Genomic DNA, 25,705 nt, shown 5'->3' with positions numbered 1-25,705 from the left:
ATATTCCAGCATGGCAGGGGGTTGGACTAGATGACCCTCAGGGTCCCTTCCTTTTTTTATAATATTTATTGAAAAAAGAATTTTTAAAATTACAAAGAAAAAAAAGACAAAATTACAAAGAAAAAAATAAAACCATCATTTTCAAATTCTCCACTTTCATTACCTTCTTTCCATGACCTCCTCCTCCTCCCATCTCTTGTATCTTGATTAATAATTGTCACAGCAAATCCTTTCCATTATTCATAATATTCTGTCATTACATTACCTTGCTCTATTTTCATCTTATCTTATAAAAAACCTTAAAACTTAAATCTTATTTTTACCAGCTTCTCATAACCATTACCTTTTTACCTAGTTCTTTAAACATTCTTACAAGAGCCAAGTAATTTCATTTCAACATTTTTGAAACGTTCATAAAACATTTCTGATGATAAAAAAGAGAGAATAAAAACAATCCAATCTTCTTCCAGCGTCCCCTCCCCCCGGGGCCCGGGATTCAGGGTCCCTTCCAACTTTACAATTCTATGGTGCTACGAACAGTCATTAACAGGGAGCTTCCTATGTCCCTAACATCACATGCTTCAACGCACGCCAGGGTGTGCACCTGCTTTCACGTGCACAGCGATAGGGGGGAGCGTGCATTGACAAGTTAGGGCTGAGGTCTAAGCAAAGATCCCCACGGGAAAAGGGTGGTGGGCTTTGCGAGGGAAGAAAACAAGGCCCTGGAGGACTGCGCTGCTCCGGCGCCATGGCAACGCCGGGTGCCCCTCCCTCACAGAACCGAGCGCGAGAGGCTGCGGGTCATAGACGCCGCTTCGCAGGCAAGAAGGCCGCCCCGCTCGGAGGGTCCGTTCTAGGAGTCTGTGCTTTTCTCACCCCCCCCCCAGCCCACCACCGTCTTCGGCTGAGGCGGCGGCGATTCTTGGACGGGGGAGGAGGGAGCGGGACTATCCGGAGCCATCCGCCGAAATGGTGAGCGGTTCCCGGGAGGGGAAGGCTCGATACCCCGAGCGGGGAGGCCCGGGGACGTCCCCCAGGCTCCGTTTCGCGACGCGGGCGCCCTTCGTCCCCGCCACGGGCCCTTCTTCCCACCGCCCCCCCCCCGTCCCCACCGCACCAGCGGCGACCATTTTCTTTTAAGGGCAGCTGCTCGCGAGGGGAGGGGGGGTGACGCCATTCTCAAGCCCCCCCCTCAGGGCGCACCTGCTGGGTTGATGCCGGTGGGGAGAAAGGGGGCGCTGGGTTAGGCGTGGGGCAGAAAAGGGGCCACGTAGGACCTCCTTATATTTCGCAAGCCGAGCCGAAGCTTCATTGGGGTGGCTTCTCTCGCCCCCCCACCTCCTCTATAGCCTATAATGCGAATTTAGGAGCTTACCCGGGGGTAATTTTTTATTCTGGAGGTGAATGTATAAAGACAGGGATGCCCTAATAGCTGGTAGAGATTATTTATGTTTGCAAGAGCCTTGGCTCAGAGGTGGAATTTATGCAAAATCCCAAAACTTGCAATAATAATAATAATAATAATAATAATAATAATAATAATAATAATAATAATTGTCACACACACCCCTTGCTGAGAGCCAGAGGTCTATTGTGTAACTGTCCTGTTATGCCCTCTAAAGAGGGTTTCCTTCGCTCTCGCGTTCTTGTATATAACATTAATAATACCAGTAATAAAGGTTTTCTTTTATAATGGGAAGAGGTTGAAGGGTCTCCCGCCTCATGCCTGCTTATTTATATCTGCCCATATAACGAAAGGTGGTTTATTTACCTTATTTTGTTTGGGTCATTTTTTGTCAGCAGCAGGAAAGGAGGTTTATTTACATTTTCATGTCCTGGTCATTATTATTTTTTGACAGCCACAGGAAAGGAGAAGTGGGTATGTTTGTTTGGAGATCTGGGTGCCCTGTGCTTTCTCCTTGGAAATGTTTTTCTCCCTGTCTCCATTGTTCAGGTAGCAAGGGACTCTGTGTGAGTGTGTGTTTGTATACACACACTTCTTCCCTGTGTGCGTGATAGAGAACTGTGCTGCATATTCATTGCGGTGGTTTTTTTCCCTGTCTGGTGCCCCAGAATGCAGTGAAACAGCGCGCGAGGTAGTTTAAGGAGTGGCAGAATCTGAGATAATGAAAGGAAAAGACTGTGTTTTTAAAAACAAATGCCTTTCATCACTGCTGTTTTGTGTTCATTCCGTAAGGTGCCCTGGGAAGATCAGCTGTGTCTTGCAGGTGGGCACCCACGTACTGCAGCCGGCACTGCAAGAATGGGTTTTGAGGGGTGCTTTTATTTATTTATTTGGCTTGCTTCCCTTTCATCCTACCCCCCCACCTCCGTGGCTTAAAATAGCAGCAGAATGTAGCAAGCATATTTAAGGAAACAGAACCACGATTCAGCTTTCATCATTGGTGGGGAGACTGTAGGACTGCAGCTACCAGTATATTGTTGGAACTCCTTTGTTGTATAGGGCAGGAGTAACCAGTGTGGTGCCCTCTATAAAAGAATAGAAAACATTTTGTGCTATAACTCCCGTCAACCTGGGCTACTGACCCTGCTGACTGCGAGTGATGGGAGTTGTAGTCCACTCGATCTGGAGAGCACCACCTTGTGTATTCCTGGTATAATGCATTAAAGGGCTTCAAAGCACCCGTACAACAATCATTTAAGGTAAGCCAGCCTGATCTCTGATAGGGAAGGGAGATGTGTCTGAGAGAAAGTTGCTCCCTTGAGGCACATAGTTGTCATGGCTGAGGTGACCTGGCCTAGAGACATTTCTGGATTGTGCTTATGCAGCCTGATCCTGTGTGTGTATTTAAGGAAATCCTAGTGAGTTCAATGGGACTTCCTCCCAGATACGTGTCCTTAGGATTGCAGCCAATAAACAACACCAGGACTTGCCAGGTGTTTTGTCTGGAAAGGTTTACCCTTCAAATTAACTTTAGTTGTATTTATTCCTTCGTCATTTGTTAGGGTTCTTCCAGACAGGATTTTTGGTTTCTTTTTGGGATGCGTAGTGAATGTGCATTCATTGAATAATAGAAACAATAAACAATTGTATGCCAAATACAACAGTAACACTAATCACGTATCCAAATGAAAAGTTTTTTTGTCGTATATATCATATATTAGTGGCGTAGCGTGGGGGGTGCAGGGGGGGCCGGCCGCACCGGGCGCAACATCTGGGGGTTAGGGTTAGGGGGCGCAAATCCACAGGTTAGGGGGCGCAAATCCATGGGTTAGGGGGCGCAAATTACTTGCCTTGCCCCGGGTGCTGACAACCCACGCTACGCCACTGCCATATATTCCCAATTGATCAAATTTTGTGTTTTGTTATTCCAATAAAAACAAACCGACTCCAATTTTCTACAAACTTAGCATCTTTCTATCTGCCTTCTCTTCCTCTTAAGTTCATCATTTGACCATATAGCCCATTTTCCACACCTTAAAATGTGGTTTAGGTTTTTTTCAGTTGGGGCAAATTCTCACCCTAGCTGCCATTAATAAAAAAGACTACCATTTCAGAATCTTTATTGGGAGGCTATAACCAAGGATTTTCCTCATTTCTAGTAAAACAGCTTCCTAGCAGGACTTCATTATGGTACATTCCCATATGGTTGTTTTTTAAAAAAAGCCAAATATGCTGATTTGGCACACCTGATTCTGACAAGCCATTTGGTATGGGCAAGCTTGCCAGTCCTCAAAGGGACTGCTACTAGCCAAGACAGCAAACTGGGCAAGGGGGCACTGTCCAAAGGTTGTACCTCGAAGTCCCCATACTGCTTCATCCTTCCTTCTTGCTTCTAACTAATTGTATGGTGCTCAACCAACCATGGTGAAGACTACTGTCAGGGCACAGTTTTGTGGGAGGTATACTACCCCTAGGACTCAGCAGGCCCCAAACGTTTCCCAGAAGCATCAGAACAGAACAGAGGGTGGGTGGATTTAGAAAAAAAAATGAGAAAGGAAAAGTGTGTCCTGTATAGCAAAGCTAGACTTCAATGTAGGTCTTTGTCTGGGGGGGGGGGAACCCCAGGCGGCTGTTCCAACCCCTGCGACTCACTACCGTACATACGGATTGTTGCCTGCCCTACCATGCTCATAACAGAGAAAAGAGCAAAGTCACTTGGGCACCTTTTTTGGTCCTCCGTGGCTGCCCTCTGATCCTAGTAGCTCTGCTCAGTGTAGAGGACAAGTCAAGGCACTTAAACCTCCCCTTTGTCCTTTGCTGTTAATTCGATGGCATGTGTTTTCTGTCTTTGTAGGGGGGAGAGGCTTAGTTTTGTTTTCTTTCTTTCCTTTTCCCGCTCAGGTGAATTTCACAATAGACCAGATCCGTGCGATCATGGACAAAAAGTCCAACATCAGGAATATGTCTGTGATTGCTCATGTTGACCATGGCAAGTCCACGCTTACAGATTCACTGGTGTGTAAAGCAGGTATCATAGCTTCAGCCAGAGCTGGTGAAACACGATTTACTGACACACGGAAAGATGAGCAGGAAAGATGCATCACAATCAAGTCTACGTGAGTATTGCTCACATTGGGCATAATGGCTTTGGCAGTAATAATAATAATAATAATAATAATAATAATAATAATAATAATAATAATTTATTTATACCCCGCCCATCTGGCTGGGCCTCCCCAGCCACTCTGGGCAGCTTCCATAGAAACCAAAAATACAGTAAAATATCACACATTAAAAACTTCCCTGAACAGGGCTGCCTTAAGATGTCTTCTGAATGTCAGGTAGTTGTTTATCGCTTTGACATCTGCTGGAAGGGCGTTCCACAGGGCGGGCGCCACTACCGAGAAGGCCCTCTGCCTGGTTCCCTGTAGCTTTGCTTCTCGCAATGAGGGAACCGCCAGAAGGCCCTCAGTGCTGGACCTCAGTGTCTGGGCAGAATGATGGGGGTGGAGACGCTCCTTCAGGTATACTGGGCCGAAGCCGTTTAGGGCTTTAAAGGTCAGCACCAACACTTTGAATTGTGCTCGGAAACGTACTGGGAGCCAGTGTAGGTCTTTCAAGACTGGTGTTATGTGGTCTCTGCGGCCGCCCCCAGTAAAACACAAGCCATTTGCAAATTGTGTGTTTGAAGACAATGGGCTTAAACTGGGTCTAGTTCAGTGGTTTTCCTCTTAACTGATTTAATTGTGCACATTGAAATGACGGTTGCTGGGTTTTTCTTATCATTGCTCTTATTAAAAACAAAAAAATCAAGAAACTACAGAAGGGTTGGATTCCTTGCCTTCCTGTTAAAACAAATACCATGAGGAGTCTTGTGGCAGCTTAAAGATTGACAGGTTTATTGTGGCAGAAGATGTGTGGAGTGTGATCCTTAGTATTCACACACACCCACACACACACACCATAAACATAAGGGGCCAGAGTTACTGATACAAATCATAATGATTTTGGCGCTGAATTACATGTATGTAATGTATAGGAAAAATGAAGGCTACAGTTTCAGGCTCATTGTATTGACCTTGAATCTATATGTTATCCAATGTACCCCCCGCTTCAACTCAGCAATATCAGTATACAGTCATACCTCATGTTGCGTCCGCTTCAGGTTATGTGTTTTCGTTTTGCGTCCTACGGCAATCTGGAAGTACCGGAACGGGTTACTTCTGGGTTTCGCCGCATGTGCAGAAGCGCTGAATCGAGCTTTGTGCATGTGTGCAGACGCAGCACTTGGGTTGCATCAGTTCCGTGTTACGGATGGGCCTCCAGAACGGATCCTGTCTGTAACACAAGGTCCTACTGTACTTGGTTTAATTTGGCCCTAATTAATATTTATATCCCACATCTCCAGGATGTTGTTCTTGCGGCAGCCTTAATATTTTTTGCAAAATTAACAATGAAACGAGTTTTTAAACCTCATTCATAAACAGCTGAAAACAAAGACGTTAAAAACATAAAATCAATATCCCATTGGCTGTGCCAGGAAACTGAATGCTTTACTAAAAAGGGAAATCTTCATTGCCCTCTGAAAACTCTCAAGAGAGTTGACCAGATGCAGCTCTCCAAATGAAGGAATCCAATGAGGGGATGCTGCCATCACAGAGACAGATCTAGTCTCTGCTACCTGCACTTCCACAAATGCAGGGACCCTATGCAGTGCCTCCTTAGCTAGTCTTAATGCATGTAGGGCAGGATGAGGAATTCAACATAGTTCTTAAAACTGGACTTCCAGTTCCATCAACCCGGGCCATTAGCCACGCTTGTTTGTGGTTGATGCAAGTTGGAATCCAACACCATCTGTACGACTGCCTCCAAGTTCCCCCTTCTTGGGACATACCTCAAACCTCAATGCCTCAAGTTCAGAGTGCCTCAAGCCCCAGCTGTGGTGTTTATTGAAATTATGCATAAATGTAAAGATATTTTGGAGAAACCCTCCCATCTCTTTTGTAGGGCCATTTCTCTCTACTATGAGCTCTCAGAAAATGATTTAGCCTTCATCAAACAATCCAAAGATGGCTCTGGCTTTCTCATTAATTTAATCGACTCCCCTGGGCATGTGGATTTCTCCTCTGAAGTCACAGCAGCACTTCGTGTCACTGATGGTGCTCTTGTAGTTGTTGACTGTGTTTCAGGTAAGTGTGCTAAAACTGGGGAACTAATTGCTTGTGAGAAATCTGTTGTCTGTGAGGCAGCCAGTAAGAGATAGCAGGGGATAAGAATCCTTTGAGAACAGGTGACTGTGTTTTTAGTATTTTGCAATTCGGCTCATAGAATAATGAAATTGCACAGTTGGGAGGGACCCCAAGGGTGACAATCCCAGCCTTTCTACCAAGTGAGTGGAACAGGACATTGTCTCTTGCATAGCACAAGGTTTCAAAGGCATAGCATGAAGTCACGGGCAAGATCCTGCTCCTTGGGGAGGAGGAGTGACCTAGCAACCAGAGACCTAGCAACCAAATGTTGGCTAAGAAGGCTGGTCAAAATTTGCAGATCCCTGTTTATGTCTGCGCAGCACTTTTAAATATGTACCAGTCACAAGTATTCTAGAAATTGGAATAGGTGCTTATGTGACATGTGGCGGTTTCTTGTGCCGTCTGTTAAGCCCACAGGTTAATATAAAAGGAAGCTGAAAGCATAGTTCCTGCATTGTGCACAAAGTACAGCATGGAGATTCAATATGGATGTGACAAGCCCAGTATCTATCTGCTCCTTAGTAGTGAAACTCACTGGGTAACTGAATGACTATCAATCTAAAGTACATCATGGGGTGTCGTGAGGCACTAAAATGTCGTCCTCAGCTCTTGGAAAAGAAGTGGGCTATAATGCTAGCAAACCTCTTCTAATAATTTATATAGAGTGTGCTGAGACCTTATTATAGTTGAGGCTTTTAGCCTTGAGAATTTGACACACATCCACCCTTTTAAATAAGGAAATGCTTAGCCCTTACCATTGTGAAAATGACCTTCAAAATGTGTTTGGTGACTTCCCTGCAGCTCAGGAAGCTCAACAAAATTTCCTGTGGTCAAGGCTTCAGAATAATCTGTGTGACTTACAAAACGTACACAGTGTATGGAATTTCAGCAGTCTGCAATAGCCTGAATGCTATGGGATGCAAGGGTGATGCTCTAGCAGTATTTAACAGTCTTGTTTTTGTAAACTGGCACAAAATCAGTTCACTAAGGTGGTAGCTAAACCTTTTAAATGAAAACAAGTAAAACCAATGGTTACCCATAGCTTCAGGTTGTTAGGCAGCAAACCATCTTGTTGATCCTTCTTTTCACTGAGTTGAAATTTTCAGGGCAGACCGGGGCTGACCTTTCTACAGTCAGTTCTGCTGCAACAGGTTTTCTCTGGAAGCAGGCTAAGCAAACACTGCCTGTCCACTTTCTCGCCTAGGGGTTTGTGTGCAGACCGAGACTGTGCTCCGCCAAGCGATTGCTGAGCGTATCAAGCCAGTGCTGATGATGAACAAGATGGATCGTGCTTTGCTGGAGCTGCAGTTGGAGCCGGAAGAACTTTACCAGACCTTCCAGCGTATCGTAGAAAACGTCAATGTTATAATATCCACTTACGGAGAGGGTGAAACTGGACCCATGGGTAATATTATGGTAAAGAGGACTTACGTTGACATTGGAGTGGATCTGAAAACTATTTTTGGAAGGGTCAAATCCTGCTACACCAAGCTAGCGCAAAAGTTATTTTTCTTGCCTACCTGTGCAAAAACTGTTCACGTGAGAGCATCCTGCTTTTGGAATTTGCTGCTGCAGTTTCTCTGAGTAGCTCTTGCAAGGTTATACTATTCCTTGGGGAGAAACCATAGCTCACTGTCAGAGCACACTCACTTCATTCAGCAGAGGCCCCAGAATCAGGTCTTGGCACCTCCAATTTGCAAAAAAAAAAAAAAAAAAAAGGGAGGGTGGAGATCTGGTATCAGAGCTCGGAAAGGCATTCTTGTACCTATGGGACCGCCTCTCCTGGTATGCCCCACAGAGAAACCTACGGTCTGCAAATAAAAACATCCTGAAGGTCCCAGGCCACAGAGAGGTTAGGCTGGCCTCAACTAGAGCCAGGGCTTTCTCGGCTGCGGCTCCAATCTGGTGGAACGCTCTGTCACAAGAGACTAGGGCCCTGCGGGACCTGACATCTTTCCGCAGGGCCTACAAGACAGAGTTGTTCCACCAGGCCTTTGGTCAGGGCGCGGCCTGACTCCCTCCTCTGGCAATCTGCACAGAATTTTACTTAACGGTTGCCATCAATTTGATTTTAATTAATTTTTATAATGAAATATTTTTAGAATATTGGATTATTTGATTGTTTGATTATTTGATTGTTGTTAGCTGCCCTGAGCCAGGCTTCGGCTGGGGAGGGTGGGATATAAATAAAATTTATTATTATTATTATTATTATTATTATTATTATTATTATTATTATTCCTCTGCTGAGACCTTGGAGAGCTACTGCTAGTTGAGGAGACACTACTGAGCTAGATAGGCCGGTGCTTTGACTCAGAATAAAGCAGCTTTGAATGTCTCTTCTACTACAGAGCTCCTGTTTGAGCAGTTATTTGTGCAGGCAAAGCCATGAAAAATAACACTATTGGCATTTTTTTGTCTCAGTGGAGAAGCCACATCAACACCCTGCAACTGACTTGAGTCCCTTTTAAGCAGAGATGACTAACCTTTGGCCCTGCGGATGTCATTGGACAAATCACATCATTCCTGACTATCAGCCATCTGGCTGGGGCTAATGGGTATTGAAGTCCAACAGCGTCTGGAAGGGCACCTGTTTTAAAGCATAGGTGATGATTAAGCTGTGATATGGATGCCACAGATTGCTTTTCTGGACAAGATCAGGCTACAGTCCAACCTGCCTCTTGTGCTCTACAGATCAGTAGTCGAGGCAAAACTGCAGGCCCATTCTTGGGTTGCCACCCTCCAGACCTCTCACGAAGGAGGCATGTTGAGAAGGGCAATATATAAGTGGGGTACAGAACACGGTGTCTTTAATTTATTGGATGCACTTTAAGCACTTTTTGGTGGCTACTCAAGAAGTACATACTAGCCAAAATGGTTTGGCCCCAGATGATGCTCATTTTGATACAAGCCGCCTAGATTTCAGTGGAATGTGGGTATGTTTAGGGTTGCATTCTTGATGTGTTCCTGTGATTAAAAACAGACCCTCCCTCCTTCTGTTTGTAGATTGATCCAGTCATTGGTACTGTTGGCTTTGGCTCTGGCCTGCATGGTTGGGCTTTTACTCTGAAACAGTTTGCTGAGATGTATGTAGCCAAATTTGCTGCCAAAGGGGAAAAAGCACAGCTGCCAGCAGCAGAAAGAGCCAAGAAGGTAGAAGACATGATGAAAAAGCTATGGGGAGACAAGTGAGTAAGGGAATATATATTTATGCATAGCAGTTGGTGTCACCCAGATAAGTCAGTTTAGGAATCAATCATTCTGTGGTGTGTACTTGCATATACAATGCACTCACCTGTGGGTTTTGGTTGTTCCGCTTACAAAATCAAGATACTAAATACCTATGATAATTAAAAAGTGGTTAGGTACTGAAAAAACTATAAATAATGTCAATGTGGCTGTGACAACTGTAAATGTATATTTGATTTTTTTCTGCTTTGTAAATTAAGAAACAGAGGCAGTAGGATATGGCGGGATCACTGGCGCTTTGCTTGATGAATTGAGAAGTCCAAATAAGATACCTTCTGTTTCTTTTTCAGTTACTCAACCTTTTCACTGTATGTAAAAAAATAAGCCTTGCTTTTTAATTTAGGTATTTTGACCCGGCAAATGGAAAGTTCAGTAAATCAGCAACCAACCCCGATGGAAAGAAATTGCCACGGACTTTCTCCCAACTCATCCTGGATCCTATTTTTAAGGTGAAACTCTGTTCGACAAAAATAGTATTATCACCTAAACTTGAGAATTATTCCCTCCCTCAGTCTGTTAGGAGAACTCCCAAGAATAAGCTATTCTTCAGGGTGCTGAAGAATAGAGTGAAGGATCCATGAGAAACCTCAAGCCACTTATTGCCAGCAGACAGGCTTCCCTAGTCTTGATAAAACATCCCTGGAGTAAATGTATTTGCAGCAGCTAACTAAGCAGGCTGATTCCGCTCCCCCCACCTGTGCAACACACATCAGTTAAGTTATAGAGTGTTTAACCAATGACATGAATGTGCCTTAAAGCATACTGCCAGGGGACCAGCTTATTGACTCGTCCACTGACAAAATGTCAAGCTTCCAGAATCATGAACCTAGCAGGATCTGCAGAATGTAAAGTGCCCTTGAGTATCAGTAGCAAGCTATAAGATATGGAAGCTCTTCTGCAGCCTTGGGTGGAAATCATGTTTAGCCTATGGAAGTACTGCACATTCAGTAAACCAGGCACATAAGGCCTCTTCAAGCTGTAGTGATGCTGTGAGGATGGTTGTGCAGGCTCCTCCTCATTAGCATTCTTCCCCCTGTACGAGTTGGAGGGCAACTGTTAGAAGAAGAGGCCTCCTGTAGCCATGGTGGCTCCTGAACCCTGATTTTCCAAGGTACAGGAGACTCCTTGCTTGATGCAGTTACCTTCCAACTTTTGGTGGGCAAAGAGAATGACAACAAGGGGGTGGAGCGAATCCACTTATTCCCCCCCCCCTGGATTACAGGTTACAGATTAAGAACACCTTAATTAATTAAACTATGTGACAACACCTGTCTCTTAAAGTGACGTAAAAGAAATCCTCATTTGGCTTGACTTTCATTCAACACTGTTCTCGGCAGCTGATTGATGGCATGCTAGATCGACTGGGCAAACAAAATCTCTGTAACATACTTTCGCTGTGTAGGTCTTCGATGCCATTATGAACTTTAAGAAGGAAGAAGCGTCCAAACTGATAGAGAAACTGGACATCAAGCTGGATGCTGAAGACCGAGAAAAGGAGGGGAAGCCACTGCTCAAGGTACTTTGATACCGTGTGTGTCTGTGTCTCGGTGTCCCTTTTGGCACAGCTGTGCTAAGCAGCACCTGCTTTGCAGACAGAAAGTTGCAAGTTCAGTCTGGGGTAGCACGACAGGAAACGGCCTGGGGCACTGGGGCATGGCCAACTTTATATATTCTTATGAGATGGGCGCTGGAAGAGTGACATCGCATTTCTGAAGAGGAGCATCGCTCTTTCAGTTTAGCCAAACAAAGAAACTAAAGGGTGAAACAGTAGCTTGAGCTGTGTTCAATGTCTGTTTCCCAGGCTGTAATGCGTCGCTGGCTGCCTGCCGGTGATGCCTTACTTCAGATGATTACCATCCACTTGCCTTCCCCTGTTACGGCGCAGAAATATCGCTGTGAACTTCTGTATGAGGGGCCGCCTGATGATGAAGCAGCTATGGGTAAGATGACATTCGCAATCCAAGGCAGAAAATGACTACTTTCCAAACCCTTGAAATTCCTGACTATATCTTTTTTTTTTTTAATTCCCCATCATTATTTGCACTAGGCTCTTGTGTTCATTGGCAGATGTTGGCCTTCTCCTTTACAAGACTGTATAAATCTTTTAAGAATAGGGAGTGAGACCTGATGGTGTAGCAGGGCTTGACACTCCCAAAGGTCCTCAGCTGAGCTATCTTGGACCTATTATATAAGCAGCCCTCTACCAAACACGCTTCCCATTTCTTTCACCTACAGTGGTACCTCGGGTTACAAACGCTGCTAACCCGGAAGTAGTATATTGGGTTGAGAACTTTGCCCCAGGATGAGAACGGAAATCGCGTGCCGGGGCAGCGGGAGGCCCCATTAGCGAAAGCGTGCCTCAGGTTAAGAACGGTTTCGGGTTAAGAACAGACCTCCGGAATGAATTAAGTTCGTAACCCGAGGTACCACTGTATTTGGATAGACTTTGCTTTTGTCCAATTGGTTTCCTGTGCCCAATTGATCGGCAACATATAACTGATTTTTACGTTTCATTTTTAAAAAGGAAGGCAAATCCCCCATCATATCATCTCAGCTGAGTTCAGAACTGCCTGTGAGTCACTATCTTTGCATTGTTTTCCTGCAGGTGTTAAGAACTGTGATCCAAAGGGCCCTTTGATGATGTACATCTCCAAAATGGTCCCCACGTCTGACAAAGGTCGTTTCTATGCCTTTGGGCGGGTCTTCTCTGGCATTGTTTCCACAGGCCAGAAAGTACGAATCATGGGGCCAAACTATACCCCAGGAAAGAAGGAAGATCTCTACCTGAAGCCCATTCAAAGGTAGATGGTGATGGCGTCATTTCTTTTGGAAGTCGATGCATGCAAAAAAAATCAATGTTATAATATATGTATATTTTTGTTTTATGGGGGCGGGGAACCTGATAAGAGGCAGCAGCATTTTTATTTTTTCTGAGAATTTTTTCTTTATGGCATGCCCAATATAACTTTAGTTACTGAGAGAGATGATAGACAGTTAAAAGGGCAATTAGAGAGAATACCTTTTATGTAAAAAGGTTGGGGTTTTTCCTTAAAAAATTTTTAAAAAATACTTCCGATGATAAAATAGATTGTTACCCATCCTCTGTCTTTGTAGAACCATTTTGATGATGGGTCGTTATGTTGAGCCCATTGAGGATGTACCTTGTGGCAACATTGTTGGCCTAGTTGGTGTTGACCAGTTTTTGGTGAAGACGGGCACCATTACCACCTTTGAACATGCCCACAACATGAGAGTGATGAAATTTAGTGTTAGCCCAGTTGTGCGGGTTGCAGTTGAAGCAAAAAACCCTGCCGACCTACCAAAACTAGTGGAAGGTCTAAAGCGTCTCGCCAAGTCTGACCCTATGGTCCAGGTGAGTGTTAGCTGTAACTTTGTGAATTATTGGTTTGCAGTGGAGCTTTGCTGGAAGAGAGTTTTTCGTTAATAGCATTTGCAAGCATGCCACTCAAGGGAAGCAGCTATAGACTTGCTCAGAACTCGGGCAGAAATTTCAAAATAAAGCAATCCAGCCCTTAACATTCGTAGTCAGCCTATGTCTTAATATTCATTTGGCCACTCAGTTTCTTCCATCGGAAGACTGAATAAACTGCCACTTTGTGATTAGTGGGGTGGGAAATGTGTAAGATCTAGCACGTCCACAAATACTGTACCTTCCAAGAATGGGGATATTGTCAGAGTGAAAGGGTGAAATGATATCTGTGGGGAACTTGTAGTAGTGTTGCAACCAGTAAGAAAGCCTCACCACCTCATATAAGTCAAAAACTAATGAATACAGGAGGGATTTATTACCAGGTTAATTTTGCAGGGTGTGGTCTGAAGGGACATTTTGCAGCATCCCTGCTTAAGCTAAGCGGGTCTGGTCAGTGTCTGGATGGGAGATTGCCTGGGAACCAAGGTGCTCCAAAATAGCAGGATGTAAATGGAAGAAATAAAACACATTTTCCCAAATAAGCTTCTCTCACTTGCTCCAGAGTAAGTGAAGATTCAGTTGTAGAGTAACAAATTTCTCTTCAGATTTACTGGCTCTTAGGAAGCTGCCTTCTCTTAGCTGAAGAAGATTGAATTCAATCAGAGTAAAGTTTCCATAATTTTTAACTATTGTGGAGTTTCAGCTAAAGAAGAAAACTGTGTTTTGAAATGGTTAGGGAAATTTGGGGACAACTTGGTACTAAACCTTTCCTATCGTCATTGGTTCTTACCTTTCTCATTAACACGTGATAAGGACAGGATGGTGGACATTGCTGCTCCCTTTTACTACAGATGCATCTGGAAGAATATAAACAGGACAGGCAGTGACTAAGGAAGAAAAGTCCTGACTGGATGGGGAGGGCAGTGAATGCCTGTATTCAGTGGTGATGCAAAACCATGGTGCAGGGCGGGCATTTTGAGTCCAGAGGCCAAATGTAGCCTTTTTATCTGGCCCTTGGGACTTTTTTCAGGCCATACCCCTTAACAGCCCTATTCCATACCCTCCTTCAATATTTTTGCCTGGCTGGAATGTGTTTTTGAGCTCTGGCAATGTCTCTTGGCTGCCGGAATGGGGGGGGGGTGTTTGTAGAAACTAGCTTACTGTACAAAGGTAACATTAACCATTGGGTGTTTTGCCCACTTTTGCCTCTGGCACCAGAAAAGGTTGATCAGATGTGGCCCTTGGCCTGAAAAGAAAGGTTTCCTACCCCTTCACATTGCAATAACTTAGCGAACCTCGGGTTTGTAAGCTTCTCCCTCACCCAAGAAAATGTGAAGCTTCTGGGCATGACAAACTGTACCTTCCTGATTTGTCCATATATGAAGAAACTGGTTTTTACAAACCACAGTTCACAAGCCACGACATCAAACCAAAGTTGTATGTCACTGAAATCTCTCACACGCAAGGAAATGGGGAGACAAGCATACAAGCTTGAGGCTTACCACAGTGCATGTTTGTTGCAACAAGCTGTACAGTAGTACCTTAGTTTACGAACTTAATCTGTTCTGGAAGCTCGTTCTTAAACTGAAACCATTCTTAAACTGAGGCACGCTTTCCCTAATGAGACCTCCCGCCACTGGTGCCCTTCCACCGTTCAGATCCCGTTCTTAGACCAAAGCAAAGTTCTCAAACCGGGACATTATTTCCGGTTTTGCGGAGTTTGTAAACAGAATCGTTCTTAAACCGAGGTACCACTGTAGTTATGACTTCTGAATGTGGTCACTTTGGTGAGAGGTTATAGTGTTTGTGTAGAAGACAGAGCTCCAACGCAACAAACATCCATACTGCTAGTGCACTGTTGATCTGTGCTTTTAAAGACTTCTGTACAATCCCTGAGCTCTGTAGGAATCTTTGAAATTGTAGGATGTTTTGTTGTCAAAACACATTTTTATCAGAAACAATGTTCCCCCTTCCAAGCTCTCAGGAAGGGATGTGATAACAAGTCTAATAAATAAATAAATAAATACAGGCATATTTATAGATAGGCCTTGGTCTTGGGTAGTACTCTTTCTTGTGTTTTCAAAATTAGGAAGCATTTGTCTCCCCTTCTTCTGTGTGGTGGGATGGCTCTGTTTGAACCTACTGCTTCACAAGCTATAGAGCATGGCATAAGTATTAGAAGTGGTGCATTTTACCTGGCAGTACCTTGCATTTCACAGGTAGGTGCAATGCTTGGAGGTCAGGGGTGGAAAGCACATCACAACCTAAGCCCAACTTTTCCCATGGTGATTTCTGCATAACAGTTGTGGAAAGGCCCAATGCTTTGATCTTTTGAAAACGGCTTGGCAGAATTGTAGCACATTCTGCAGCATGATAAGGAAACACTGCTAGGTTTTCATAACGTTTTCCTCCTGAAACAACCTAATAACCAACTTTTCCTGTTCACCAGTGCATTATTGAGGAATCTGGAGAGCACATCGTTGCTGGAGCTGGTGAGCTGCATCTGGAAATTTGCCTGAAAGATCTGGAAGAGGACCATGCCTGTATTCCCATCAAGGTATGCAAACTCACCTGCTGTGTGGGCAGGGTTAGAACATGTCAATGCCAGATGGACTGAGAATATGATTTTTTTTTAAAAAAAATGGAAATTAGATATCGGGATTTGGTTTTGTGCCAAATAAATGAGACCTGTGGGTATAGGGCAGTATACAAAGTTAATAAATAAAATACAATACAGTAGCCTGAAAATAATGAAAATTGAGTCTCTTTATATGACCTGCGTACACTTAATTTTGAAGGGACGCAGGTGGCGCTGTGGGTTAAACCACAGAGCCTAGGACTTGCCGATCAGAAGGTCGGTGGGTCGAATCCCCGCGACAGGGTGAGTTCCCGTTGCTCAGTCCCTGCTCCTGCTAACCTCGCAGTTCAAAAGCAGGTCAAGGTGCAAGTAGATAAATAGGTACCGCTCCATTGGGAAGGTAAACGGCATTTCCGTGCGCTGCTCTGGTTCGCCAGAAGCGGCTTAGTCATGCGGGCCACGTGACCGGCTCCCTCGGCCAATAAAGCGAGATGAGCGCCACAACCCCAGAGTTGGCCACGACTGGACCTAATGGTCAGGGGTCCCTTTACCTTTACCTTACACTTAATTTTGCTTCCAATGGTTGGACCTCTTTTGGTAGGAGACTGGCAGGCAAAGGTAGCGGATGCGGCTGGGGGAGAAGATGCGAAATAAGCCTGGGATTCTCAATAAGGTTAATTTCTACATTAGGTCCTAGGTTTTGAACATACTTGTTCTGCATATAAATCCCTGAGCACGAGATGCAAATGCCTATTGACTTCTAGATTGCTGCTGTGCTCTTGTGCTTCTTCTCCCAGTCATTTCAGTGTGGCTTGTGGAAATGCTTATTAACCAGCATCTAACCAGTGTACTTGCCAGCTCACCATGGCTGAGCACATCTTTTTGCTCGGGCAAAATAACAGAATCAGGGAGGGCCACCACCCTTCTTCTCTGCCTGGAGAAGCATGAGGATTCTCTGCAATACCAGGCTGACTTCAGAAGTACAGATGAATGGTGGTCATATTCCTTGATGTCACACGGAACAAAGGTGACACCTGGAGAGCCAAGAGACTTGTGCTGCTTTCTGGGAATTTGAGGGTTAGTGCACTGGAGACAAGCTTCTGCCCCTCAACTCTGGAGGCAAGGGTTCATCTCCCACAGTGGTGCAGGGTGCCGTATTTGCTTGCAGAGGTGAGAGACATGGTCACAGCAAGAAACTAGAGCTGCCAAGGCGAACCTAGATTTCTTAATCAGATTATTCATTTGGATTTCACTTTATAACGGAACAGTGAGTGTGCATTAGCATTTCAAGGAAACTCAAGCCACAGCTTTTTCTAAATGACTCGTCAAAACGCGTTGCTGCTTCTGTATTGCTCAGAGCCTAGGACTTGCCGATCAGAAGGTCGGTGGTTCGAATCCCCGTGACGGAGTTGAGCTCCCGTTGTTTGGTCCCTGCTCCTGCCAACCTAGCAGTTCGAAAGCACGTCAAAGTGCAAGTAGATAAATAGGTACGGCTCCAGCGGGAAGGTAAATGGTGTTTCTGTGCGCTGCTCTGGTTCGCCAGAAGCGGCTTAGTCATGCTGGCCACATGACCCAGAAGCTGTACACCGGCTCCCTCGGCCAATAAAGCGAGATGAGCGCCGCAACCCCAGAGTCGGTCACAACTGGACCTAATGGTCAGGGGTTCCATTCCCTTTACCTTTAATTCTACTAATTCATGCTAGAGCCTAAATCTGGCAATGAAATCTGTAAAACACTCGATGTTGCTTCTGTTGAGGATGTCTGACTGCCATATCTGGCCTGGTGTGCCATGTATCCCCATCTAGGGGCCACACATGTTATAATGAGGCTCCAATTTTGGTATGTGTAGTGGGGGACATGCTCCGTCACTCTAGCTTGAAATGAACATGTGAAACAGGGTAGTAAAGGTTGATCTCAGCATAGAATGAATTTGTAAAGTGGACTCAAATTTATTTGACACTCTTCCTTTGCAACATAACAGAAATCAGACCCGGTAGTATCTTATCGGGAGACAGTCTCTGAAGAATCGATCCAGATGTGCTTGTCCAAATCCCCCAACAAGCACAACCGGTTGTACATGAAAGCCCGCCCTTTCCCTGACGGGTTGGCAGAAGATATAGACAAAGGGGATGTCAGCTCCCGCCAAGAGCTGAAGCAACGGGCTCGGTACCTGGCCGAGAAGTACGAGTGGGATGTGTCTGAAGCACGGAAGATCTGGTGCTTTGGTCCCGACGGAACAGGCCCCAACATCCTGGTGGACATCACCAAAGGGGTCCAGTACCTCAATGAAATAAAGGATAGCGTGGTCGCCGGATTCCAGTGGGCAACGAAAGAGGCAAGTCTGCCATAAAATTAGCATTTGATACGCAAGATGCTTGAAATTATTCTGTAAATTTTACAGCTGTCAGGTTCAATCCCTAATAACTCATGGCTTGTTTTAAATAAAAAGATTTGAGGTAGAACAAGAGAGATTCCTAGGCAGCCAGTGCTGGGCTTGACAGACCTCAGTGGTATGTTTCTGTTTAGGGCTGTTCCATATGCTTTTAAGTAATTCCCCACCTGTTGCACTATGAATGGTTTCACTTGGATACAAACGGACTTAAAACACATTAAATGTTTCTGTGAAACGTCACCTACTATCTTAATTTTCTTTGCTGTGCATAAGGTGTTTGATGCTAAGTTTTTTCATTATTATTTGCAAGCCTCTCTAGTGGCAGGAAGACCTCCCAACACTTTAATGGTCTGTAATGTTTTTCTTCTGCACAGGTAGCAACTTAACTCTTTTTCTTTTGCCAATTAAAACAAGTTTAAGCATTAGGATGCCAATAGTACTGCAGTCAGAAGTCTTTTCCTTTCCACTTTTGACTGTTGTCTTTTGCAGGGTGTTCTGTGTGAGGAGAACATGCGGGGAGTTCGCTTTGACATCCATGATGTTACTCTCCATGCTGATGCCATCCACCGGGGTGGTGGGCAAATCATCCCAACTGCAAGGAGGGTTTTGTATGCCTCTGCCCTGACTGCCCAGCCCCGATTGATGGAACCCATCTATCTTGTAGAGATACAGGTATGTCACTGGACGGGTGGGTTGTCCCTGCTGAGACTTTGAAGCAGGAATCAAAACTCCTGTTCTTAGTTCTGAGATTTCACTGTCACAGTGGACTCAGGTCCACTCTTGTTTTATCCCACTCCTGTTAGAACAAGAACAGTATTGCTGGCTTCTAGGAAATTCCTCTCAACCCCCAACAGATTTCGTTTTTACTACTAGCCCTGCTTGTGCACAAATGTGCAGCTGAAGAGCCTCATTTGACATACTATGAAAGAACATGAGTTTTTAGCATGTTTCATATTAACTATCTTGGACCTTGGCAGCATTGGCTGATTCCTCACTAAGGCTGCAATTCTTGCCCTGCGTACCTGGAAGTAACCCCAAGTTTAGACTGGACGTGGTATGGATTGCAGCCTTCATCATTTAGTTTTGTCTTCCCATTTAAGTGGAGAAATCTAGTCTGCCACCAAAAAAGCAGCTAATTTGCTCCTTAGTCAGGTGAGACTTTTGCAGCATAAAATTGAATAATGGTTTATTAATGTATATTTATTAACTACCAGAGCAAAAATGCTTTTATTCAAGATGTCACATGGAGCTGTCTTTGTATTAAGATCCTTAAGTGCTGCTCTAGTGCATTTTATTGTAAATAAAATAATTTAGTAGTATGAAATTCAAGAGGTCCTGTGTCTTATAGTTAATTGTTGATGAAAGGAGATACTGCAGACTTTCCTTTGAGCTGATGGGAAAAATCTATAAACAGCTGCCTTTTCTTCCCTAGTGCCCAGAACAAGTGGTTGGAGGCATTTATGGTGTGCTGAATCGAAAACGCGGTCATGTTTTTGAAGAGTCCCAAGTAGCTGGGACGCCCATGTTTGTGGTCAAAGCATATCTGCCAGTTAATGAGTCTTTTGGTAAGAGATTGACTACTGATTTCATGACCTTATCAAATCCCACTGGGTGGTTCATACCATTCTTCCAGTTAAGTCACTAGTTTTGGGGGAGAATACAATGAAATAAAAACTAGAATTCTTGGCTCAAGTATTCCTGCTTTCAACTTTGCCAGGAAAAGTAGCTGCCCATAATGGAGTAGTACCTCAGCCTGGGAGGGAAAATGACCCAGAAGCAGATATGAGAAGCTGGACATTAGAGTTAAGGAACAGTCAAATTGTATTCTGGATAGTGATACCAGAGTTAGGAAGCGGACTTGTGCTGAGTCAGACCATCGTCCATCAAGCTCAGCAATTCCTTCACTGACTGGCAATGGCTTGCCAGGATTTCAGGCTGGTGATGATTCTGAACCCTTACTTGGAAGTGTCAGAGATCCAACCCAGGGCTTCCTGCATACCAAACAGATGCTCTTACTACTGAGCGACAACCCTCTCTTAGGAGTTAAAGAAATGCAGCGAGGAAGAGGCAGGTGTAGAAGAGGAAAGAAATTTAAGCCAGATTGAACAAGCTTTTCCTGTTGGTATGAATTTAGCATTATTAATCTTGCGTCAGATAAACTTGCTAAAGGTGGCTAAGTGAGAACTTTTGTTTGAATGAAAGGTCTGACAGAGGATACTGTAAGGGGTGTTCTAAGCCTTACCAGTTACTCATTTTTTTCATCTCCATAGGTTTCACTGCTGATTTGAGATCCAATACCGGTGGCCAGGCTTTCCCACAATGTGTCTTTGATCACTGGCAGATTTTGCCCGGAGACCCCTATGATGCTAATTCACGACCGTTCCAAGTCGTGGCTGAAACACGCAAACGCAAAGGCTTGAAGGAAGGTATTCCACCTCTGGACAACTTCCTAGACAAATTGTAACTACAACCTCATCCAGGTCAGGGGTGCCTATTCTAGCACTCAGCTTCATCACAGAATTGGATTGCTTCACCAAGCCAGCAAAGGAGTGGGAAACTGAACAGAAAAACTCCAAACATCTAGCAATTATGTCATGTTCACCTAATGAGAAATAAAAGTATGTGTTGAACCGCTTATCTGGTGAAATTCTTGTTTCTGCAGTAAGCAGGCTTCCCCACTTCTCACTGGTATCTATTTTAAGACCCTATACTGAAACAGAATTCATTTTGCAGAGACCTTACGAGCTCTTGTTCCAAAATCACTTGAAGGCCTTTAATCTTATTTGCAATTGCCCTATTACGTACAAACAGTAGCTTTAACAGATGAGAACTACTGCCCTGGAGACACGTTTGAGACTTGAGTAAAGTTCTAAACCATCTACTTGCAGGAATTTTTTTGCAAAGAGCTGTATTTCAACCCTGAAAAATGTAAGAGAGACTTCCAATAAAAGACAGTACCTGACTTAGCGAATTTGCCTCACCTCCTGGGACCTGCAGTGTTACAATGCTGCAAGCTGCTCAAGGACTGGAGGTCTCAAACTAGCAATTGGTATGGCTTTAAAGTCAACCCCCACCCCCACCCCCGGATACCAGGTTACTTTTAATAACTACAAATTAGCAGACACATGAAGACTGGCACAATGCAAAACCCAGCATGTGAGCCAAGAATTGACTTAGCAGAATGGGATGCTTGGAGGTAGAATGGAAAAAGAAAACAATGAATGATACCAGTACTCACTGAAAGCAATAGACTGTATTCAGCTTGAAGTTTGTTCACTTCAGTGAATCTACCCTGAGCAAAACTCAACAGTTAAGGTCCATTAATTTAGTGGGTCTACTCTTGAGTACAGTGGTACCTCGGTTTACGAAGTATTCGGTTTACGAACTCTGCAAAACCGGAAGTAGTGTCCTGGTTTGCAAACTTTACCTCAGTATAAGAATGGAAGCCGAACGGTGGAAGGGCACCAGTGGCTGGAGGCCTCATTAGGGAAAGCGCGATTCTGTTTAAGAATGGTTTCGGTTTAAGAACGAACCGGAATGGATTAAGTTTGTAAACCAAGGTACCACTGTAAAACTAAATTCTACCCAGTGGTTTTAAGTTTTCAAAACATCTGAAGTGTAACCACTACTGGATATCTCCTCATTCCTGCAAGCAAATGTGTCTATAAAATGGCAACAGAATATCAACAGTGTGGTAAAGAATCAGAAGTAGCACTGTAGTATTTAGCCATACAGCTGAAAGTGTTAACAATTTAAGCATGAAAAGGTGAGAATGCAGCGAAGAACAGCAACAGCCTTTCAATGCTATGGCTCATTACCGTTTTGCAAATTAAAGGAGGGGCTTGGAGGTACGTGGCTCTTCAGAACACACTGGTTAAAATTCTCTATTACTACTAATGGCACAGGAACTTTTTATGCAGTCAAACCTTGGTTGTTGAACGTAATACGTTCCAACTTCCGTAACGTTTGACAACCGAAAGCAAAAGCCCCAATACAATAGGGAAACTCAAAATGGAAGCTGTGTGGCATGTTCTGTGTGGCATGTTCGGCTTCTGAAAGTCGTTCGAAAACAGTTCCGAGTTTTTGGCATTCAGGAGCCAAAACGGAGGTGTTCAGGAACAGAGGATTGACTGTATGGAGAGACATGGATTGGCAAGCACAGTAAAGCAGGAATTACTAGGATGATTTCCTTCCTAACACATAAAATAAATCAATCGGAATCTTACATCAGTGAAATCATGTTTTACATGTAGCCTCCTGCAATTTCAGGATGTCCTCATCTGAACCAGGACTAGCTGCATCAAAGTATAATCCTACCCCCAGTACCCAAAGCATTCATTAGCCTCTTCAAATGGCAAAATTGGTTTATTTTTTCCAAAGTAGAGATCTGAAAGGCTATGTCATCTATGCAGTCAAGTAAATCGTTCTCATAACTATTCTAAAGGGAATGAGGATCAATCTTCCTAGCAGCAACTTGACTTAAGTAATGTGGATTGGACAGTTGTAAAAAGAGTTTCTACCTCATGATGGGCATAGATTCTTTCTGTGGCTACAAAATATGGCATAACACAAGCTGACTCAGCAGAGGCTTAGCACCACACGCAAATCTGAAGCACTGGCCATTTTGTAGGACTTGAAGAAGCAGAAATTCTTTTCCTTCATCCACGGAGAACTGATAATCCTGTCCTGAAAGCTAATTGCTGGGTTTTGAATTCTTTGTTTTATGAACATGGATTCGATTTGTGAAGCTGACCTTTGCATAGCATTCTTTCCCCCCACATTTCTGTGCCTTTTTCGCAGTTGTTAACTGAACATTCTCCAAGCAGCATGAGCTTCCAAATAGGAAAAAAACATATATCCAGATTTAGGAAGGAGATGGTGAAGCAACTGGAGAAGCAAAGAGGCAAACATAGTTTATACACCTATTATTTTCACAAAAGTTTGTCCTCCACTGAAGAAATTGCCAACTTCCTCTTGTCCTTTCATCTGTTATTCCAGAGAAATTAAGTGCTTTTTGATTTTTAACAAAACTGTTCACATTATTGCTAAATGTAACGAGAAAATAAAATCAAAATATGGAATCTGCCCTGGAATCCACATAGTAAACCCACGTTAGTTTCTTCAGAGCAAGCTTGATGGGCTGGCGTCCTCAAACTGACCACATTCTACCCAAGCTGAGCAGGGGGAAAAAGCCCCAAGACAACAAAAATATAATCCTTCCAGTCAGTTTCCGGCCCTCTTTTTGTGGTACTGTCAATCCACATAGAGGGTAAAAAAAAATCCAAAGCATTTCCCTCCCCCCGGCTCCTTTCAAATAAATACCCCAAATAAGGTCCAAGTTGCGGATGGTCCAGGGATTTAGGCATGTGAATGGACAAGCCCTGTGCAGTTGCAGATGGGCAGATTTTGCCAGCTTTTAGTCCAGAGAGATGATGTCAGGAATGTTGCTCCCGCTGCTGCTGGTGATAACTGCCGTCTCGCTCCGGCCTGAGGAGCTAACGCGAGTGCTGCTCTCGTGGTGGCTGGTGGAGGTGATGATGTTGCCGGGGGTGGTGCTTGTTGGCAACGTCGAGGTGAGACTATCCAAAAACATAGGAGGACAGTACTGCTTGAAACAAACAATGGTGCAGATAAGGAAGAGAGACAAAACACACAAGGGGGAAAAAGTGCAAGCATCCAGGCTAGAGTAAGCAAAGTTAAGACAAGGTCAATTAATACGGTTTCGCAAGGCTCAAAAAGGGCAACTCTGAAATTTCTCCATTAGACAGGCATGCTAAGATTACAAGGAACCTGTCAACTCAGTACATTATTGGCCATCCTTATAAGTAACCTAACCACAAACCATCTGCGTGCTGCCTTATGGGCCTGCTTAAAAGGGGTGGGAGGGGAAAGAAAGGAGAAGCCAATGAAATTAAATGATAAAAGCATTCCTTCAAGAAATTATTCCTACTGCTTCAAGTTTTTAACCCACACCTTGCAGAGGATGTTAAAACGTTCAGTCTCAAATCTTAGATGCGAATGCTACCATGGGAGAGCAGTCACGGTAATTTTTAAAAATGCCCCAAATCTAACAATCAAATAGCAGAAGGGTTCCCCCCTTCACTCGTGTCTACATTATTCCAGTTTAAGCAAGAAAAAAAGCCAAAGTAAATAATTTGTAATGAATATATTTACCTGTGGGTCAACTGGGATTAAAGAAAGAAAATCCAAACCTAGAAGAAAAAACATTGCATTGAAAGAAGAGGCATCAAGGAGAAATCTCAATGTTACATTGTGGTGCAAGGGTTAAGGATGACAAGAACTGGCAAGACCCAGGATTAATTTTATTTCACCTCTCTCTGCTCAAGAAGACATAAAAACGAGATGACATGGTTCTCTCTCTTTATCCTTTATCCTCTGATCCTATGCCGATTTGATTCTTAAGTCGCGTCTGCCCCAACTGATAACAGAATTGAGTTCAGAAAAAGAAGCCTTACCAGGTAAATCTGATGAAATACTTGATATTGGTGGGTGGTGGAATGGTACGGAGTAGTCCGTTAATGAGGGTGGAATAGCAGAAGGGTCCACTGTGCTCACTCCAGGCACTCGTACAGTAGACGGCTGATACATGAGCACCCTGTGGGTGAAACAGAAGGTGGAATGTCAGAAACAACCCAGCAGTCAGCAGGAAGGTAAGCTGTGCACAGCTGAGCCCTCTTAGACTCAGTCATCAGAATACACACAACCAGTGTGGGTCTTTATTGTAAGCATTTTCCTTTTTCTCTGTCTGGATGCTCATCCTGCCAACATGGCCCAAGGCAGGCCATCAGGACAATTCACAAAATGCATTCTTTAGAGCTGCAGTCGAAGAGGATTTTCAAAGCAGAATCCAGCCACACCAAGCACATAAAAGACGTTACTTCACAGCAAAACTCCCAAGGCTGAACTGCGTAGACAGCAAAATCCACGCCCACTCTGATATGCAGCCCCATAGGTCAATGCTGCCCTCAGCCTAAAAATGATTAACCCCCTCTGTTCTGGAGTATGTGGGGAAGAGCAATCGAAAGAGATCCTCCTGCAATGCGAGAAAAGACCAGATTGGCCAAAACGGCAGCCAGTGCCAACTCTGTGTGCCAACAAGCACTCCTGATTCATCCAACCAGAAGCCTATGTATCCTGACGCTCTGGTTCCCTCAGAGCAAAACAGATTGGCAAACTAGGAGACAGGTTCCCAATGGGAATTGGGAGGGGCCCTGGCCAGATCTTGCTTCTAAAAACCTGCCTCCTACTGGACCATAGGGAGATCACTCAGTGCACATATCAGCAGTTGGCGAAACCTGAGGGTGTTCTTGTTTCGCGAAGGTGTACAATCTACAGTGGCCAAAAACCAGTGTAATCCACACTGCTTGAAGAGGAAGAAAAG

General features: G+C 44.2%; 2 protein-coding genes and 1 long non-coding RNA gene across 12 annotated transcripts in view; 1 reads left to right on the top strand and 2 right to left on the bottom strand.

Annotated features, from left to right (window-relative positions):
- The first annotated feature begins 733 nt into the window (after positions 1–733).
- Positions 734–20,938, top strand: LOC308597139 (elongation factor 2-like). The gene is given in 16 exon segments (XM_081212726.1): positions 734–884; positions 887–972; positions 4,307–4,521; positions 6,413–6,594; positions 7,859–8,070; positions 9,661–9,842; positions 10,247–10,352; positions 11,306–11,419; positions 11,705–11,843; positions 12,509–12,704; positions 13,018–13,276; positions 15,783–15,890; positions 17,893–18,246; positions 18,793–18,975; positions 19,736–19,868; positions 20,574–20,938. Coding segments are annotated over 16 exon segments (2,799 nt in total). The 5' UTR covers positions 734–748; the 3' UTR covers positions 20,768–20,938.
- The window catches only part of PIAS2 (protein inhibitor of activated STAT 2), a 42,641-nt gene continuing 28,238 nt past the window's right edge, over positions 11,303–25,705 (bottom strand). For 6 of the 10 annotated variants that reach the window (XM_081212902.1, XM_081212901.1, XM_081212899.1 and 3 more), the window contains 3 exons: positions 24,780–24,919; positions 24,478–24,515; positions 22,650–23,911 (listed from right to left, as the gene is read on the bottom strand). In XM_081212902.1, the coding sequence (XP_081069028.1) occupies positions 23,720–23,911; positions 24,478–24,515; positions 24,780–24,919 (370 nt within the window). In that variant the 3' untranslated portion in view covers positions 22,650–23,719. Of the gene's footprint in view, positions 11,488–13,300; positions 14,191–22,649; positions 23,912–24,477; positions 24,516–24,779; positions 24,920–25,705 lie in introns of those variants that run through there. The other 4 variants (XR_014012873.1, XM_081212906.1, XM_081212898.1 and 1 more) reach the window with 4 other exon arrangements.
- Positions 15,973–17,886, bottom strand: LOC308597469. The gene is made up of 2 exons (XR_014013016.1): positions 17,590–17,886; positions 15,973–16,462 (listed from the first exon to the last, which is right to left on the bottom strand). It is a non-coding gene; the product is annotated as an uncharacterized lncRNA (long non-coding RNA).

This window comes from Podarcis bocagei (assembly GCF_964188305.1).
Source record: "Podarcis bocagei genome assembly, chromosome: 11".
Lineage (NCBI taxonomy): Eukaryota > Metazoa > Chordata > Lepidosauria > Squamata > Lacertidae > Podarcis > Podarcis bocagei.
This window is presented reverse-complemented; position numbering and strand designations above follow the sequence as displayed.